General features: G+C 47.5%; 1 protein-coding gene across 1 annotated transcript in view; it reads left to right on the forward strand.

Annotated features, from left to right (window-relative positions):
* LOC138582434 (inactive dipeptidyl peptidase 10-like) overlaps positions 1-20,510 on the forward strand; it is a 755,097-nt gene that overhangs the window by 147,097 nt on the left and 587,490 nt on the right. Inside the window, exon 2 of the mRNA XM_069653734.1 lies at positions 16,333-16,447. Within this exon, the coding sequence (XP_069509835.1) occupies positions 16,333-16,447 (115 nt within the window). The remainder of the gene's footprint in view (positions 1-16,332; positions 16,448-20,510) is intronic.

Here is a 20,510-nt window from a genome sequence, read left to right on the forward strand (position 1 = left end):
GGGCTGTCAGTGTTTTGCATCTGATTTTCTTACGGTGTTCTGAGATGCGGGTACTGACTGTCCGGGTGGTCTGGCCTATGTATCTAAGTCCACATGGGCACTCGATACAGTAAATGACATTCTGCTATTCCATCACTGTCATCCCATACACTGCTCAGCCATTGCACCACACCTCACCAGCAGTAACCCAGCTATTCCATCACAGGGATCTGTGCACTGCTCAGCCATTGCACCTCCTCTCTGACCAGGAAAAATCCTGCTATTCCAACACTGGGTTTCCATGCACTGCTCAGCCGTTGCACCAAACCTCTGACCAGCAGCAACCCTGCTATTTAATCACAGGGATCCCAGGCACGTTTGGCTGATCCATTGCACCACACCACCTCACCAGCTGCACTTCTGCTATTCCATCAGAGGTGTCCCATGCACCGCTGATCCATTGCACCAAACCTAACCACCAGCACTCCTGCTATTCCTTCACTAGAATTCCACACACCACTCAGCCATTGCCCCACACTGCTGACCAGCAGTAGCCCTGCAATTCCGTCACTGGGAGCTCCTGCACCGCTTAGAATCTGCACCGCACCTCACCAGCAGCACTCCTGCTATTGCATTACTGGGATCCCATGCACTGGTCTGCTATTGCACAACACCTCACCAGCAGCACTCCTGCTATTCCTTCACTTGAACCCATGCACTGCTCAGGCATTGCACCACACCCCTGACCAGCAGCACTCCTGCTATTCCATCCCAGGGATACCATGCACCGCTCAGCCATTGCACCACACTGCACCAGCAGTAAGCCTGCTATTCCTTCACTGGGATTTTATGCACTGATGATCCATTGCCTCATGCCACTGACCAGCAACCAACCTGCTATTCCATCACCGGGATCCCATGTACAGCTGATCCATTGCACGGAAACTCACCAGCATTAACACTGTTATTCCTTCACTGGGTTTCTACGCACCGCTGATGAATTGAACTACACTGCTGACCAGCAGCAACCCTTCTATTTCACCACTGAGATCCCACACCCACACACTGCTCAGCCATTGCACTAAACTGCTGACCAACCGCACTTCTGCTATTTCATCACAAGGATCCCATGCCCCGCTGATCCATTGCACCAAGCGTAATCAACAGCACTCCTGCTGTTCCTTACCTGGGATACCACACACCGCTCAGCCATTGTACCACACCGCTGACAGCAGAAACCCTACCATTCCACCACTCGGTTCCGACATACCGCTCAGCCAATGCACCACTCTGCACCACCAGCAACCCTGCTATTCAATCACAGGGATCTGTAAGGGTGTAGAAGTAAAACTCTGACATTGAGGGGTCATCGTGATTGGCATTAACCTTTATTCAAGTGAGAAAATGAAAAGAAAACCCTAACTTACCCTATCTCTACAGGAGGTTTCCCTGCCTCATCTGAAATACTAATGTCACAGAAGTACTATGTCAGAATCATGTCTCTGTCCCTCATACTTTATGCTAAACAAAAAATATACAGGATATCTTCCTGCTCCAGAGGAGTAACTCCCTTCCCCTGGACAGAAGGCAGGTCTTGGTATGAAAGTTCTCAAAGGTCATTCTCCACTGGTGGGGGAATGTCTTCTGTCTTCTGCGAGGGAGGCGGGGGGTGTTCTACGCACCGCCGATGCATTGCAACACACTGATGACCAGCTGCAACCCTGCCATTCCACACTAGGATCCCACACACTGCTCCACCATTGCACCACACCTCTGACCAGCTGCAACCCTACTTTTCATCACAGGGATCCCATGCAATGCGCCGCTGATCCATTGACCAAACTTAATCAGCAGCACCCCTGCTACTCCTTCATTGGAATTCTATGCAACACTCAGCCACTGAACCACACCGCTGACCAGCAGAAACCCTACCATTCCACAACTGGGTTCCCATGTACCGCTCAGCCAATGCACCACACCTCACCAGCAGCAACCCTGTTATTTCATCACTGGTATGCCATGCACTGCTCACCTATGGAACCAAACCGCTGACCACTAGCAACCCTTCTATTCCACCACTGCTAGAACACGCACCGCTCAGCCATTGCATCAAATCTCTGACCAGCAACACTCCTGTTATTCCATCACTGGGATCCCATGCACCGCTGACCCATTGCACCACACCTCACCAGCAGCCCTTGTGCTATTCCTTCACTAAAATTCTTTGCACTGTTCAGCCATTGCACCACACATGTGACCAGCTGCAAACCTTCTATTACATCTCAGGGATCCCATGGACAGCTCAGCCATTGCACCACACCTCGGACCAGCAGCAAAGCTGATATTCTATCACTGGCATCCAAAGCACTGCTTAGCCATTGTAGCACACTGTACAAGCAGCAAACCTGCTATTCCATCACAGGTATCCATGCACCGCTCACCCACTGCACCAAACCACTGACCAGCAACAACCCTGCTATTTAAGCACAGCAATCCCATGCACCACTTTGACCTATTGCACCAACAGCACTCCTGCTATTCCTTCACTCAGATGCCACGCACCGCACAGCCTGCTATTCCATCCCTGGGATCCCATGCACTGGTCAGCCATTGCACCGCAACTCACCAATGTTGAAAGGCAGCCGAATATGTCATCCATAGTTCATGCCCCTCCCCCAGTTCAATATTACACAGGTGAGAAATGTTGCTCACTAAGACAACCATACGGCCTTTATTCCAGGCAGGAATAGCAGGATATGGATGCAATCTAATGCTGACGGTGGCACGAGTAAACCAAACCAACGTTATAACAAGACAATACCAATACATGTGCATGCACGAGACATGAAGCAAATATGCACTCAAGATGAAGAACACAAACATTTATGCATGGAAAATATTAACATAGCATCCATAAAACATGAAGAATACTAACATAAGCAATGTATAATGTGATGAATCCAATTGAGTCATCACTGATTCCCTGGCGGTAACCTTCTCCCATGTGGCCAGAGGGTGGCTATATGAGGGAGGATCACATGGGAGGAGACAGCCTCCGGGGAGATGTCATGGCTTCATTGGATGAGACATGGTATCCCCCATTTGCCCAGGAAGAAAACCCCATTATACCTAATATCCTTATGGCATGTTGCCATACATCTACACCCCCCTGTTAGGGAATAGGGAAACTAGAGAAACCCTTTCCTAAAGCTCTGTAGATCAGACTTCCATCCCTGGTCTAAAACGTAGTAGACCCAAAACAACCTTTTCCAGTTCTAATTATTTACCATTGAGTCACATCTAGACAGAATTGTAATACTAGCTTGCATCACATCTAGATAGAATTGTACAGTTTAGCATTGCGCCGCATCTAGACAGGATTGTGAAGATTAGCATGCATCACCTCTAAATAGCGATGCCACTAACCAACAACACTAAATAATCTCACCCCTCTGCACACACCCCTCACACTCTACACATATACAACCACACCTCCAAAGCACTACAAACCGCATGCACTTGGCTGCCAACAGCACATCAAAGGTCTCTTGCTCTCTTTCCCGCTCACCCTTACTAACTCATCCCACCCTCTTTCCTTGTCAGATCCGCCAGAGCACCAGGGGACCACTACCGTGGTGATAGTGCACGGTATAAATATCCTTTAACATAACATAACATATAGAATTAGCATATCATGTAGAACTGTTGAAAGTGATTTTACAAGTAAGCTACAGCTCTCAACAACAATGGACTCCTTTTCCCACAATCACCCAAATACTGGGACGAGGAGGAGGAAAAGAGCAATGCCGAATGAAAGGATCCCCACTAGTTGTATTCAAAGTGCACCTGTACACGGGAGATTTAAAGACCAGAGAGCAAGTCAATGCAGCTTTCGGCGACTGCGCCAAATACAAACTGTAATAATTAAAGCCACAGGAGAAGAGGAAGTAAAGAGACTAAATGAGTAAAAAGAAAGCATATTGCAAATGAGACCCCTAACAAGGTACGATTGTGTGGATTACAAATATGTGGGAAAACCAAACCAAATGATGTATCAATGAGATTTAATATACCAAAGAGGGTATGCACAACTGTGGAAGTTAAAGAGGAACAACGTGTAATGACAAGAAGCCCAGGCAGGAGAGTACAGCAGGCAATGATCAGTGTGAATACAAGGACACCTGGCAGGAGAGCACACCAGGCTGACACAAGTGAATGAGAAGTCCTGGCAGAAGAGTATACCAGACAGTTGCAAGTCTACAAAGAAGAAATATAGAACTGTGTTTTCTGGACAAAAGCCACTTGTTGAAAGAAGTGGAACAAAATAGCTAAAGCGCTTTGTAAATAACAGTACTGTTGTGGGCCGAGAAAGACACAAAGAACTTTCGTATTGAGGAGAATTCCAGGGGAAGAGAGCCAACCTCTGGAGCCAAGGATTTTCCCCCTTAGAGAACTTTTGTTTTGGAGCTGTCTATTCTTCCTTTACGACCTCCTAAGGTTAAAGACATTTCTCTTTTCACCTTATAGTTTTGTTTATAGCGTGAGGGTCAGACTAGAACTTTTGGACAAAAGGATGATTTTGATTTTGACATCCTGACACAGAGAGATCCTTAGTTTTTGGTTTTAGGTAGGGAAATTCCTCTTAGAGCAGGGTCAGAGAGGCATTTTCCCAACCCTTTTGTTTTCAATAAAGTCGTTAACCAAAAACATGACTAACTTGTGTCCGAGTTTCATTCCTGACTCCTCACAATAAGCTGAATGCAACATGAGCGGCATACGACTATAGCTCACTAACATAGAAATGCAACAGTAATTAGCAGCCATCTTTCCAAAATGGAATCCGCAACATGCTTCTAAGTTGACGAAAGGGCTCAAGTATTCACGAAAACTCAAAATGCTGAAATAACAAAATACAGATCCATGTAGAGCTCTGGCAGTAGCTAGCAAAACAAGCCAAGGTTACCATGAATAAAGGAGGATAGGAACGACAGAGAGAAAGCACAAAATAATGATTCCCAGGATGTAAACCATATATTCTAGTTTCATTAAGAGCACAACTAGCCTTTGTAAGCCAGACGCAAGGCAATTATAAACCAAAAGATTCCATGAAGAATAGCTCAGGAGAGTCCTCAGTGGTAAGAGAAACCATAACACTCAAATTAATTTTAGTTTCTATCCTAATAAACGCAGGGTGAAATAATTCTAAACATGCTCCGATAGCACGTGACCCATAATTGAAGAACACTGACTATTCATTAGCAATGAATACAGATAAGACACCTGCATTACTCCTTACCCATATCCCCAGACACGAGATGCCACACAAGGTAAAGTACAAAGGGATCATCAAGTACAAAGGGATCATCCTGGCTTATAGTCTAGAAATTAGTGATGGTATCTTCTTCAATTGAAAGGAAAGCAGTCCGTGGACCTCTCTCCCCCTACTCCTGTCTGGCTCATGTTTTGACAACCTGTCTGTTGTCCAAGGGTGGTCAGTAAAGAAGCCAACCAATTAGAATCCTTAATGTTCGGCCGCTCATTACGTATTATGCCAACCAACTGCATATTGTAGAGATTATGTCATTTTACTGTTATGAATTTAAGAGGTGGTCTCAGGAGGAGCCATCAGACAAACGTTACCCAATTAGAAATGTAACCCCTATTGAATGTATATGTAGTCGTCAACTATTATCCAATCCCTATTCTCTGCAGATTTTGTACTGAGAGATGATGTTGTGATCTTAGCAATGACGAGCTTTGAATATTTAATCCATTGTTTGTATTGAATTAATCGAGAGCTCCAAGACTTTCTATGCTTGTATGCTGTGCCTGCTTTATTTTGATGATAATAAAACTAGGTTTTGCCTTGCAACTTGTTTATTTCCATTACTGAGTCTGGTTTGATCGAACTCCAGAACCTCAGTGTTATTTGTGACTTTCCCGGCCGTCTTAACACCAGCAGTACTCCTGCTATTTCTTCACTGGGTTTTGTGAAGACATCATGAAGCAGGACACAGACAACAGATTCACAATTCAAACAGAAAGGTTTTATTAACTTAAAGGTGGGATGGTTGAAGGCCCTACTTGCCCTATGCTAAGGTTGGATTTCCCTACCAAATGAAATTAAGGACAGTCTGAGTCAGGAAGTTCAACTTCAAAGTCTGTATGTGTCCAAAACCTATACTTGCCCTCACAACTAAAGCCAAACAATGTGTAGAGATGGCAATAATAAAAGAAATAGGGCCACATTACGAGTCCAGCGGTAGCCGTGCCGGTAAAACCACAGAAACACTGGGTTATTATGACCCAGGTGTTCCTGGAAATCAGGCGCTGGAAAAATGTTAATTCCCATTTGAGTCCAATAGGACCCAATGGTAATGGGGATGACGGAAGCACCGGTACCGTTCATAATGGTACTGGTGCTTCCCAGAAGTCTGTGGGCGCCTGCCGTCCCACCCACCAGGTCAGGCCTGGCGGGTGGGATGGCAGCTGCCCGCAGACTCGGAGAGTGCCGGTCCAGTAACAATGGTACCAGGAGGCTTACCGGCACCATTGTTACCGGACCGGCACACTGGTAATGAGGCCCGTAGTGTTCCAAATAAAGTACAGAGCCTTTTCCAGCTAACGGCCTACTTTTCAGCTCCCATTCCACAAGTTAAAGACAGTTCCACAAAGTCTTGGGGTTCCCTTCCCAAGTTCAGGACAGTTCTACAATTAAAAACAAAACAGTTCACCAAGGATTGGGATCCTTCCCAACCTGCTTACCAGGGTTACTTTGCCTAGTTCGCCAATCCACTTTGGTAATTACACAAGTCTCTTTCTGTACATTTTCATTGACTTGCTCCTCCTCACATCATCACTCTTGCCTTCTCCTTTCAGCTACTTTTGGATGTAAAGCACTTGATTAGAGCAAAGTCGATAGACCACAGGGTCGACCCATCATAGTTCACACAACCAATGCCCCTTTCTTGGCTGTGATTGATCAATATTGCTTTCATGAAGCGGTCCCCTCATCTAGGCGCAGTTGACAGACCACACGGTCCACCCATCAGAGGTCATGCAAACAACACCCCTTTTCATCTGCTTTATCAACCATGGTTCACTGCTTTCCCTTTACAGTGAAGAATAATGCTTGCATCACGTTCACTTCCTTCCAACACCTTATTGTGGCTAGCTTCGCCACTGTTCACTTAGTTGTGCTCTTTATGCTTCTCTGGCTCCTGCCAATACAGGTCTCCTTCTAAACTGCAGTTCCTTGACTATGACTTGTGTCAATGCTCTTCTCATACCCTTCTTAGGATCTTTGTTGCTTTGCCAATACTTGTATTTCAGTCATTTTATTCTGTTGCACTCGTCACTTGCCCAACGTTGCTTTTATTCCATTCAAAATCTGCTCATCATCTGCTTGATTTTTGTGCAGCATAAAAAATTGCTTTTTCAAACATCCTTGTTACTTATTTTCATTCCATATAATATTCAGCAAGACTTTCAGTTTGTTTGGTATTCAAAACTCACAGGTTTTGTAATGCTTTCAGTTTGTTCATGTTGCGAACACTTGCTTCAGTATTCAAAAGTGTTTATAATAGTTTCTGCAACGTTCTTTATCGTGAAAGACTTATAGCGGGGCGCTCCGCAAACCGCAATGACTGTTGCCCTTCTGCACTCACCGGCTTCAGGCTGCAGCTCCCGTCGGCTTTGCGTTCTTCCTTGCTTGACTTTTCCCGCCTCCACGGTCTCTGCGCTTCTCGCACGGAGGGTGGGGAGAGCATCACAAGCTCTCCCTGCGGTCTGTGGCAACCGGAGTACTTTGGCGCTTCGCAACTTCTGCTTGCGCCCGATACGAATGGGGCACAGGACTTCCCGACCTTCTCTGGGCCTTTACCATCCACTGTGATTCTGGTCCTCTTCCGACATTGCTTCCAACACTCACACCTCCCTCTCCTATCTCTCCGGTACGCCAGCTTCCTGCTCCAGTCGGCTCCACAATCCTACCTGCTGTGGATCTGCATCTGCAAAGTCCCCATTTTTATACTTGTTGGGTTTACTAATTGGCCACAGGTGGTGGTCACTTACTCCAATTGCCTGACCATAATTAAAGGGACATGCCTGAACTTCACTGTACTCTGCAGGCCTCTTCTTCATCGCAGTACTTGAGTGGTGAAATGACCTACCGGTTTTTCATCACTCAGAGTCGCCAGCATTACAATAGCCCATAAAGGCCGGGGGAGGGTTAGGCTGTTCTTCAATAGGGATACTGTGTCTCGCATGTTGATATCCTCTCCCCAATCCCCAAGGACACTCCACCCAGGTGATCCTCCCTTTCTTCTCCACCCCCAGGGTCACTATCCAAAGGCCATGGCCTTTCCCTGGCCACCTGAGAAGAGGATCCAAAGGGAGTAGGTGTGAGGATACCCTCAGGTTTCTCGCAGTTTCTATGCACTGGTGATCCATTGCACCACACTGCTGACCCGCAGCAACCCTGCTATTCCATCACAGGGACTCCATGCTCAGCTGATCCATTGCACCAAACCTAATCAGCAGCCCTCCTGCTATTCCTTCAGTAGGACTCCATGCACCACTCAGCCATTGACCCAACTGCTGACCAACAGCAATCCTGCTATTCCAGCAATGGGTTCCCACACACAGGTCAGCCATTGCACCAACCCATACCAGCAGTAACCCTGCTATTTAATCACAGGGATCCCATGCACCACTGATCCATTGCACCACACCTCACCTCAACAGCAGCACTCCTGCTATTCCTTCACTGGGATTCCATTCACCAGTCAGACATTGCACCACACCGCTGACCAGCAGCAAACCTGCTATTCCATCACAGGGATCCCATACACCGCTGAACCATTGCACCTCCCCTCTCACCAGCAGTACTCCTGTTATTCTATCACAGGTATCCCATGCACCACTCACCGATTGTACATCACCACTGACCAGCAGGAACTCTGCTATTACCTTACTGGGATCCCTTGCAATAGTCAGCATTGCACCTCACCAGCAGCAACCCTGCTATTTCACCAGTGGGATTCCATGCACTGCTCAGCCATTGCACCTCCCTTCTGATCAGCAGCAACCATGTGATCCCATCACTGGGATCCCATGCACTGCTGATCCATTTCACCACACCTAAGCAGCAGCAACACTGCTATTCCATCACTGGCATCCCATGCACTGCTCAACCATTCCACTTCACCTCTGACCAGCAGCACACCTGCTATTCCATCCCTGGGATACCATGCACGGCTCAGTCATTGCACTTCACCTCTGACAAGCAGCAACCCTGCTATTTAATCAGATGGATCCCATGCACCACGATCCATTGCAACACACCTCACCGGCAACATTGCTACTATTCCTTCACTGGGATTACACACACCGTTCAGACATTGCACCACACCACTGACCAGCAGTAACCCTGCTATTCCATTACAGGGATCCATGCACTGCTCAGCCATTGCACCAAACATCTGACCAGTAGCAATCCTGCTATTGCATCACTGGCTTCTCGTGCACTGCTCAGCCATTGCACCAAACATCTGACCAGCAGCAACCATACTATTTAATCACAGTAATCCCATGCACCACTGATCCACTGCATCACCCGTCACCAGCAAGACTCCTGCTATTCCTTCACTGGGATTCTATGCACCACTGACCCATTGCACCAAACATAACCAGCGGCACCCTGCTATTCCTTCAGTAGGATTCCACACACCACCAATCCATTGCACCAACCTACCTCACCTTCACTGGGATTCTATGCACCGCTCGGCCATTGCAGCACACTGCTGACCAGCAGAAACTCTGCTATTCTACCATTGGTATCCATGCATCACTTAGCCATTGCACCTCATCTCTGGCCAAAAGCATTCTTGCTATACAATCACTGGGATCCCATGCACTGCTCGGCCATTGCAACTCCTCTCTGACCAGCACCAACCCTGCCTTTCCATCACAGGGATCCCATGCAATGCTGATCCTTTGCACTACACCTCACAAGAAGCATTGCTGCTATTCTTGCACTGGAATTCCATGGCCAACAGCAACCCTTCTATGTCACCACTTGGATCCCACGCATCAGTCAGCCACTGCACCTCACCTCTGACCACCAGCAACTTTGCTATTTCATTACTGTGATCCCACACACCACTCAGCCACTGCACCTCACCTGTGACCAGCAGCAACCCTGCTATTCCATCACTGATGCCCCATGCAATGCTCAGCCATCGCACCACACCTTACCAGCACCAACCCTGCCTTTCCATCACAGGGATCCCATTCAATGCTGATCCTCTGCACTGCACCTCACAAGAAGCATTGCTGCTATTCTTTCACTGGAATTCCATGGCCAGCAGCAACCCTTCTATGTCACCACTTGGATCCCACGCATTAGCTAGCCACTGCACCTCACCTCTGACCACCAGCAACTTTGCTATTCCATCACTATGATCCCACACACACTCAGCCACTGCACCTCACCTCTGACGAGCAGCAACCCTGCTATTCCATCACTGATGACCCATGCAATGCTCAGCCATTGCACCACACCTTACCAGCAGCAATCCTGCTATTTCATCAAAGGGATCCATGCACTGCTCAGCCATTTCACTTCCCCTCTGACCAGCAGCAACCCTGCTTTTCCATCACCGGGGTCCCATGCACTTATCAGACATTGCATCACACCTCACCAGCAGCCAACCTGCTATTCCCTCACAGGGATCCATGCATTGCTCAGCCATTACACCAAACCTCTAACCAGCAGCAAGCCTGATATTCCATTACAGGGATCCCATGCACCACTGATCCATTGCACCTCACCAGCTGCACTCCTGCTATTCTTTCACAGGGATTCCATGCACCAATCAGTCATTGCACCCAGGGCTGGCCCTAGGAATTGTGGGGCCAAGTGCGGTCCCATTCATTTGCATTTGATGATATCACAGCAAGTGACATCACAAGATAATGACCACTACATATGTAGGTAGGAGCGAAAACATGGTAACAAAATATATATATACATATAAATAATCTGAGAGGAACATTTCCAATAACTACACTAGCAAAGTAGGTGTCCGCCCTTTAAGCCCAACAATGTATGTTAAATGTTAAATGTTAAAGGTATTTGTACCGCGCACCGTCACCAACGGAATTGGTCCCCAGGCGCTCTGGCGGATCTGTAAACGATAAGGTGGGTTGGGTTAGTAAGGTGAAGAGGGAGTAGGATAGTGAGAGGAGTGGTGTTCTGTTGGCAACTTCAACTCGGTGTACACCGGGTGCTGAGCTTTGGTGCGGGTATTGGATTGGTGTCAGTCCGCGTGTGCTGTTGTTCCGGCTTATGTGTTGTTGCAGTGTTGTGAAGTGCGTGCGGCTTGTGGTGCGAGAGATGGTTGTGTGAGTTTTTTGAGTGAGATAAGTATGCAGAGTTTGAGGACAGGGGTGGGTACTGAGGTGAATCTGTTAATATTAAATCTGCTAAAACTGGAAACGTTGAAGAACAAATCAAAGCTCTATCTGGCATTTATTGATATGCGGCAGGCCTTTGACTCAATAAATCGAGTCAAATTATGGGAGAAGCTAGCTAAGTGGAACTGTCCTCTAGCACTATTAAATCCATTGATACCCCTGCATTCGAACACTACAATGCGCGTACGCATGAATGTTCTAGGGGAGCTATCAAACAAAATACCCACAAATAGAGGCGTGAAACATGGCTGCCCCTTGGCGGCTCTATTGTTTAAACTATATATCTCAGATAATGCAACTGGACTCAAAGAAGCGGCATGTTTTCCGCCAAAGGTGAATGGGCAACATCTAAGTTGGGCTATTTATGCTGACGATATTGTGTTAGTGGACCGCACACAAATTGGCCTACAAAGGCTCCTGGTTAAATTTGAAGAATACTGCGATGTCAACGAGTTAACAATAAACGAAAAAAAAACAAAGATTCTGATTGTCGGCAAGGTCCAAACCAATAAAGATCGAGCATTTAAGTGGACAATTTCCCAGGAGAAAATCGAAATAGTGTCATCGATACGTTATTTAGGAATTCTCTTTAATAACTCTATAAGAGAATGCGATTGGTGGTGTGACCTAAGAAATCGTATGGATGGCTTTGGAGCTCAGGGAGCTCGCATACATGCTGACTACGGAAAATTCTCATTAACTCCAGTGTTGAAGTTTTTTAAACAGAAAGTTGTACCAGCAATTACTTTTGGGTCAGAAGCTGGGTGGAACCTGAATGCGCATTGTTGGGACATTCTTGAGGGAAAGTTTTGGAGATGTGTACTAAGGCTTCCCACATATGTCTCAATTAAAGCCATCAGACATGAACTTGGCCTTGATTCCTTGTATACAACGGTCTTATGGAAGTCAATTACATCGGCAAGGAAAATGCATCTGAAGGATCCAGCACCGGCTTACAGAATTCTGTCAGCAACCACGCAACAACAGTATGGAGGTTTATTAAAATGTTGGGTCGTGAAAATTAAAACCATTGTTGACTCTGCAAACATCAAGTGGGATTTGGTGATGGCGACACCACAACTAGCTAAAAAAAAACGACGTCAATGGAGTTGGATACAGAATGTAGCTGACCGTGGGAAGATGAAGACCTCACTAGCATTAGGAACCATGGAAAATAGCTTGGATAAGTTACCTAAATATCTAAAGCAATTTCCATCTAGATACCACCGGAATAAATTCCTAAGACTACGTCTAAATGTCTATCATACCAAGGAAGTGCTTTGGACAAGACATGACGTAAACACAATAGATAACATCTGTAGATTTTGCAAAACATCTGATGAAACGTTGAAACACTTAATTACGGAATGTGAAGCACTAGTAAGTGCACGCTCAATAATGTTAGGAAAATATGCGCCTCTCAATGGAAACTCGGAAGAATGGTGGTTTAGAATGTTAACCAGTAATAATGTTCAGCTAACTTATGCGGTGATAAATTTTCTTGAAAAAACTTTACCGAACAATGAATCGTTGTGAAAAGGTCATGGCGAAAAGAATGGTTCCAGAGAAATCTGGGGGCAATCCTGAGGTCTATTAAAGAGGACATTTTTGTAGCGCTCCATCTGATTGGCTTGGTTGTGTTGTGTAATAAAAAAGTTGATAATAAAACAACTACAATATTACAATAAAAAAATATATTGGTTAGTGGGTTACCTGACCTTTAGCATGCTGCCATTCACAGTTTTGTCTAAGTGTGGCACTTGTTGGCCTTCACAATCCTATCTGGAAGCGGTGCAGGCCAATGTTCAGAATTCTATCTAGGTGTGGGCATGCTAACATTCACAAACTTATCTAGATGCGGCGCAGGCTGGTGTTCACAGTTCTAAGTGTGGCACATGCTAACATGCTCACAATCTTATCTAGATGCGGCGCAGGCTGGTGTTCACAGTTCTAAGTGTGGCACATGCTAACATGCTCACAATCTTATCTAGATGCGGCGCAGGCTGGTGTTCACAGTTCTAAGTGTGGCACATGCTAACATGCTCACAATCTTATCTAGATGCGGCGCAGGCTGGTGTTCACAGTTCTAAGTGTGGCACATGCTAACATTCACAAACTTATCTAGATGCGGCGCAGGCTGGTGTTCACAGTTCTAAGTGTGGCACATGCTAACATGCTCACAATCTTATCTAGATGCGGCGCAGGCTGGTGTAACAGTTCTAAGTGTGGCACATGCTAACATTCACAAACTTATCTAGATGCGGCGCAGGCTGGTGTTCACAGTTCTAAGTGTGGCACATGCTAACATGCTCACAATCTTATCTAGATGCGGCGCAGGCTGGTGTTCACAGTTCTAAGTGTGGCACATGCTAACATTCAAGTTTCATCTAGGCGCGGGCATGCTATCCTTCAATCAAAATTCCATTTAGATGTGACGCAGGCTAATGTTCACAATTCTATCTAAGTGTGGACATGCTAATATTCACATGTATAATGAAATATTTCAAAGAAAACTAAATCCAAGCATGAGACGTGCGCTTATATGGCACTTTTATGTGTGCTTGTGGGTAAGCGTCTGCGTTGGAAACATGACCACCTGGTGTGAAAATCTAGTAGCTAAACACTTGAGCAAGGAAACTTTTTAATGCTGACCTCAAAAACTCAGAACCGGGGTTGCGTCCACCCGTTGAAAAACGTGGGCAGACGTGTCACCCAATATGTATCGTCTTGTGCCCTGAAAATCAGTACAGGGCCAGAACCAGAGAACATATCCCCTGCAGTCTCCAGGATGAGCACCTCTCTGCTCACATCCTTGGTACATATGCATGGCTCACCTGCATGCTTCACACACAATGTGAGGAAAATATTACATTGTACTTGAAGGCTTTTTTGGCTTGGTGAATATAAACATGTGGAAACAAGGCAAATGGCTCAAATGGTTTTGTGCGATATGTTTAATTGTGCTGGAGGAAGGTACAGATTGTAGGCAGCTAACTGCGGCTTTGCATGTGCTTTCAAAATAAAAATGTTCTTTGCAGCTCTTAACACGTTAAGAACGCCTTGTCCACAACAATGGTCTCTTAAATAGGCCATCGCTAATAAATCGCAGGCACTTTTAAAGTGATCAACAGTGCTTAGGAGGAGGCCGCAGCGCCTATTGGGCTGCTTGGAGGGGGGCATTTGTCTCGCCAGCGTCGCAGCAGGGGGTTGCCTGGTAACAAAAGATACGCTTCCCCTTCACCATGCATGCTGCAGCGTGTGCCACCCATGCGCTCAGAGTGGACTGCAGCGAGCTTAGGGACTCTGAGCACACGTCCCATGCTGCAGCCTGCAAGAGGGAGTCAACAGCACCCTTGGCGCGGGGCCCTAGTAGGCGCGGAGCCAAGTGCAGCCGCACATGCTGCACACGCCTCGCGCTGGACCTGATTGCACCAAACTGCTGACCAGTATAAATCCTGCTATTCTACCACTGCCATTGCACCTCACCTCGGACCAGCAGCAACCCTGCTATTCCATCACAGGGATCCTGTGCACCACTTATCCAATGCCCCTGACCAGCAGCCCCTCTGCTATTACTGCACTGGGGTTCCATTGCCCCATACCGCTGACCAGCAGCAACCCTGCTATTCCATCACAGGGATCCTGTGCACCACTTATCCAATGCCCCTCACCAGTAGCCCCTCTGCTATTCCTGAACTGGGGTTCCATTGCCCCATACCGCTGACCAGCAGCAACCCTGCTATTCCATCCCAGGGATCCTACGTACCACTTATCCAATGCCCCTGACCAGCAGCCCCTCTGCTATTCCTGCACTGCGGTCCCATTGCCCCATACCGCTGAGCAGCAGCAACCCTGCTATTCCATCACAGGGATCCTACGTACCACTTATCCAATGCCCCTGACCAGCAGCCCCTCTGCTATTCCTGCACTGCGGTCCCATTGCCCCATACCGCTGACCAGCAGCAACCCTGCTATTCCATCACAGGGATCCTACGTACCACTTATCCAATGCCCCTGACCAGCAGCCCCTCTGCTATTCCTGCACTGGGGTCCCCTTGCCCCATACCGCTGACCAGCAGCAACCCTGCTATTCCATCACAGGGATCCTACGTACCACTTATCCAATGCCCCTGACCAGCAGCCCCTCTGCTATTCCTGCACTGGGGTCCCATTGCCCCATACCGCTGACCAGCAGCAACCCTGCTATTCCATCACAGGGATCCTGTGCACCACTTATCAAATGCCCCTCACCAGTAGCCCCTCTGCTATTCCTGCACTGGGGTCCCATTGCCCCATACCGCTGACCAGCAGCAACCCTGCTATTCCATCACAGGGATCCTACGTACCACTTATCCAATGCCCCTCACCAGTAGCCCCTCTGCTATTCCTGCACTGGGGTTCCATTGCCCCATACCGCTGACCAGCAAAAACCATGCCATTCCAGTGCTCAGCCATGGCTCCTTAATAGAAACCAGTGGCCCCCCGAAATGCTATTACTCTGGTCCATCCCACACACCGCTCAGCCAAAACACCCGAACCCTATCTTTGACCAGCAGCCCCCCAGATTTTCCATCATTGGGATCCACTCTATACAGCACTCAGCACCCGTGCCTGTTTGACCAGCAGCAACCCTCTCATTTGTATTTCTTGGTTGCTTGTCCATGTCCCTCACAGAGGTTGGTGGGTGTTTGGGGATTAGTAGTCATCGCTTGGTCTTCGCAGGCACTCCATCAGACCAAGAAGCCATGGACGCTCAGCATAGACAAAATAAAGGTGTGGGAGGGGCAATGAAAGCGCTAGCAGGCATTCAGTAATGTGGATGTGGCGGACCGCATGGGAGGAGGAACTAACCTGTGCCATTTCCTTTTCCCGCAGGATATGGGGTCGTCGGGCCGGCCGCCCCGGAACTGGAAGGGAATCTGCATCGCCCTGATGGTGATCATCCTGGTGCTGTCGCTGGTCATTGTTTCCATCCTGCTGCTCTCGCCAGGTAAGGACACGGCCTCGCCTGTGCTCTCGACTCTCTGTGGCCCTGTCTATCTTTCCGTTATCCCAGTCCCCTGTGCCCAACACCCCTAACTACACCGGGGAAAGACTTCTTTCTACCCGCTTGAATCGAGGATGGAAGAAAATACCCGGCCTTCAGAGGGCAGTGCAAGCAAGCAGAACCTCAGAAATAGGACCAGAAGCCGGGATGAGAAGTTGGGCTGCTACGCAGCGGGCTACACGGCCCAAATAATCCGCCTTTTAAGTCTTTTCAGAAAGGAATCGATTGAGAAAGTCAAGAAGCTCCTTGAGGAAGCCCTCCCAGTGTGCTGGGCCGGGGGCACCGGGGCCTGCCCACCAAAGCCGCCGGAATAGAGCACATAGGGACCGGCAAGCGGCTGCTCACAGGGGGTCGCGGAAGACTTGATGGGCTGTATTGATTCATACTTGTTTAAAGGCAGTAAGAGTGATTAGCAGCGTGGCATTTATGGAACCATGTGAGAATGTTCAAAGTGATGCTTTCTTGACTGGGGATCTAAGGGAGGGGCGTGTTAAACCTGCTCTGATGGGCTTGATTTGCTCCAACAGTGAATAAGGCGAACGGGGCATCAGGAGTCCTTTGTACTTCACGGGGGCACAGTTTGATTTCATTATAATTGAACTACCATCCAGTTGAATTAGGAGTTTCTCCGCGCAGTTTGGTTATTCTGTGGTTCCCCTAATAGTTTAGAACTCAAACTTGTGAGTTCTTATGAAAAAGTGGCATAGTAAATTGTGTCAATTACACATTAATATCAAATTGATTGGGTGAACAGTAAATACAACATTTTATTTTTGAAAATTAGCCAATTTTAACCATACTGATGTAACAATCACAGGGGAAAGAACAGGATGAAGGAAGCAGAGAAACAGGAAGTGGGCGCTAACAACAAGGGGGAGGGGACAATTTGGCAGCAATGGATCTTCTTGGAGTTGTGACATGTGAAGGTTTACATTAGAATGTGCTGAAAGTTCTAAGACTCATAACAGAACTGTTAGGGTTTATTGGGTCTGAAGTTTGATAGTGAATGACTTCGTTTGTTTACATTGAGGTTCTTGGACTTGTGAAGTGTGAAGATTTATAATAGAATTGGCTGGAAGTTCTAAGACTCAGAACTGTTAGGGTTTATTGGGTCTGAAGTGTGATAGTGAATCACTTTGCGTGTTTACATTGAAGTTCTTGGAGTTGTGAAGTCTGAAGATTTATAATAGAATTGGCTGGAAGTTCTAAGACTTATATCCAAACTGTTAGGGTTTATTGGGTCTGAACTTTCACAGTGAATGACTTATTTTATTTACATTGAGGTTCTTGGAGTTGTGAAGTGTGAAGATTGATAATAGAATTGGCTGGAAGTTCTAAGACACATAACAGAACTGTTAGGGTTTATTGGGTCTGAAGAGTGAAGAGGATTCAGTTATTTCGTTTACACTGAGTTTCTTCGAGTTGTGAAGTGTAACGATTTATGTTAGAATTGCCTGGAATTTCTAAGACTCATAGCACCATTTTTAGGGTTTATTAGGTGTGACGTGCAAAGATGAATTAGTTATTTTGTTTAGATTGAGGTTCTTGGAGTTGTGAAGTGTGTAGTTTTATATTAAAATTGTAGTTTGCACTGCTCAGTTTAAGTTCACTGTAGTTTGCACAGCTCAGTTTGAGTTCATTGTAGCTTACTTAGTGGATTTAACTGTAGTTTGTGGAACTCGGTTTGAGTCCATTGTAGTTTGTCCAGCAGAGTTCTTTGTAGTTTGCACAGCTCAGTTTCCGTTCATTGTTGTTTGCACAGCTCAGTTTGAGTTCATAGCAGTTTGCATGGATCAGTTTCAGTCCATTGTAGCTTGCCCAGCAGAGTTATGCTATGTGATATTTGTATAGTGTCTACTGCCCTTGCTTTGGCTTTAAAGGCACTGTGGGTTGAAAGGCCCTTCGGTAGACCGCAGACTGTGCAAACATGAAAATAAAGAGTAATACATTGCATGCAAATAGTAATTAGAATTAGGTGAATATTCAACTACTAGCAAAGTTGACTAGTTTAAAACATTATAAAAATGTTGCAGAACATTGTGTTCAGGCGCAAAGATGACTGCTATGTCAGTGACCATGGGGCTCATTCTTAGTTTCCCTCTATACGGTAAAACTGCTGGTAATTCTATTTGCCAGCACTTTTACCGTTCCAGCCAAGTACGAGTTGGCAGAAACACTGTTGCTGTTCGTAGCAGAGCCAGTATTCCCAGTACTCACTCTGTACTGTCTCACCGGGGAGACGATAAAAGAACTCCACACCCCAGGAGGACATAGAGAGCAGGATTGCATCAGGACGGCCATAACACCCCTGGTCAAGTTGGTGTCGGTCCTGCACTTTTTGGCTACAAGCACATTCCAGTACTCTGCCCTCTCCAGAGTGTTGGGGCACGTGCTGGAGACACTCCTGCGCCATGTGGGACAGCACACTGCCCTCCCCACTACCCAGACACAGAATGCCACCAAGGCCTGCTTCAATGCCGTTGCTGGCATGCTCAACATAGTAGCAGCATTTGATTGCACGCATGTTGAGATTGTGGCCTGTCACGCCTCCAAGGAGGTCTACAGGATCCAGAAGCAATTCCATTCACTAAATGTCCAGTTCACTTGTGACGCTGACCTCACCATCATGCACTGCTGTGCCCGGTTCGCAGGATCAATCCATGATGCAATGGTTCTGCGGAAGAGCACACTGCTGGCATACATTGAGCGTCAAAGAGGACAATGGACCTGCATGTTGGGTGAGTACATGAACAATACCACCTACCTTGCAGTATGAGTGCCAGGCAAAAGGGGGGGGAGGCAACAATGTCTGAAATGCATGTCTGGACTAGTCCCAGTACATGCAGGACCCACCAGCATACCCCTCAACTGAAAGGCCACAACACACAGGAGTAACACATGACTGGAAATGCAGCAGTCAATGACCAGGACATTGCAACCCCAACAGGACAACGACACACAATGTTCCACATGTACCAGAATGCAACACCACACCCATGCATTGGGAGTAATGTGGTTGGCAAGGCCATCTATGGGCATCAAATGTATGTACAGTGGCACCCCCAAGATTCTGGGGGAAAGCATGAAGATGACCCATAGCAACAACATCAATGACCAAGGTTGACGTCCATTCACAGGAAACAATGCAGTACAGTGAGGCACAATTAGCTGTGTCTATTCAATGACACATGCTTATCTGGACCAGGCTAGGGGGCGTGGCCTGGAGATCATGGCGAGTAGAGGCAGAGTTGCCGAGCTCTGGCTGAGGCACCGCATCTTGATCCTTTTTGCCCAATTTAAACCACATCTGCGGCGACGAAAAGTAGTCACAGGGCAACGGAAGCGGTCCCCATCACGTTTCAACAAGTTTGCTGGAAAATCGGAACTCCGGAACATGTGGGATCCCACCTGAACTGAGCCCCCCCCTACCTCCGACTGAATCCAAGATGGCGACCGGCCTGTGATTCCAGCGTCGCAATCCGCACCCGCTCCGGTGGGCACACGAGGCGGAACAACGGGCGCGAGCCGCGGCCACGGAGAGTCCCGCCCTCTCACCCGGGCACGTACAGATGCAATAGACAATCGGCCCTGGTGACTCACACCGCACCGCGGCTACTGTGGAGGCCCATCCCCAGCGAGAGCGGAGGATCCAGCCCAGAGACATCTGCGACCGCACCCCGGCAGGGTAGTGGACTCATACGCAGGAAGGAAAGATGCACATCTGCTGACGGCGGGGGAAGCGAAAAGAAGGCGACACACAGACCCGACGAGAACGGGCAAGACCCAGAACCTGCTGGCCTCGGCGAGGTGGAGAAAAGAAACTAGCGGTGAGGAGAACTGCGGGTCGGGCACGCTGGAAGCTGGGTCACCGAAACTATCCAATGAACCGGAGCACAAACACACGCCATCCGCACAACAGCAGGCCCTCCCCAAGAACTGACCTGAAGGCCTGAGGCACCGGACCCGAGTGGCCATAGAAGGACACCGACCCAGCACCGGGGGAGCC

This window comes from Ambystoma mexicanum, chromosome 3q (genome assembly GCF_040938575.1).
Source record: "Ambystoma mexicanum isolate Mex_15411 chromosome 3q, UKY_AmexF1_1, whole genome shotgun sequence".
Classification (NCBI taxonomy): domain Eukaryota; kingdom Metazoa; phylum Chordata; class Amphibia; order Caudata; family Ambystomatidae; genus Ambystoma; species Ambystoma mexicanum.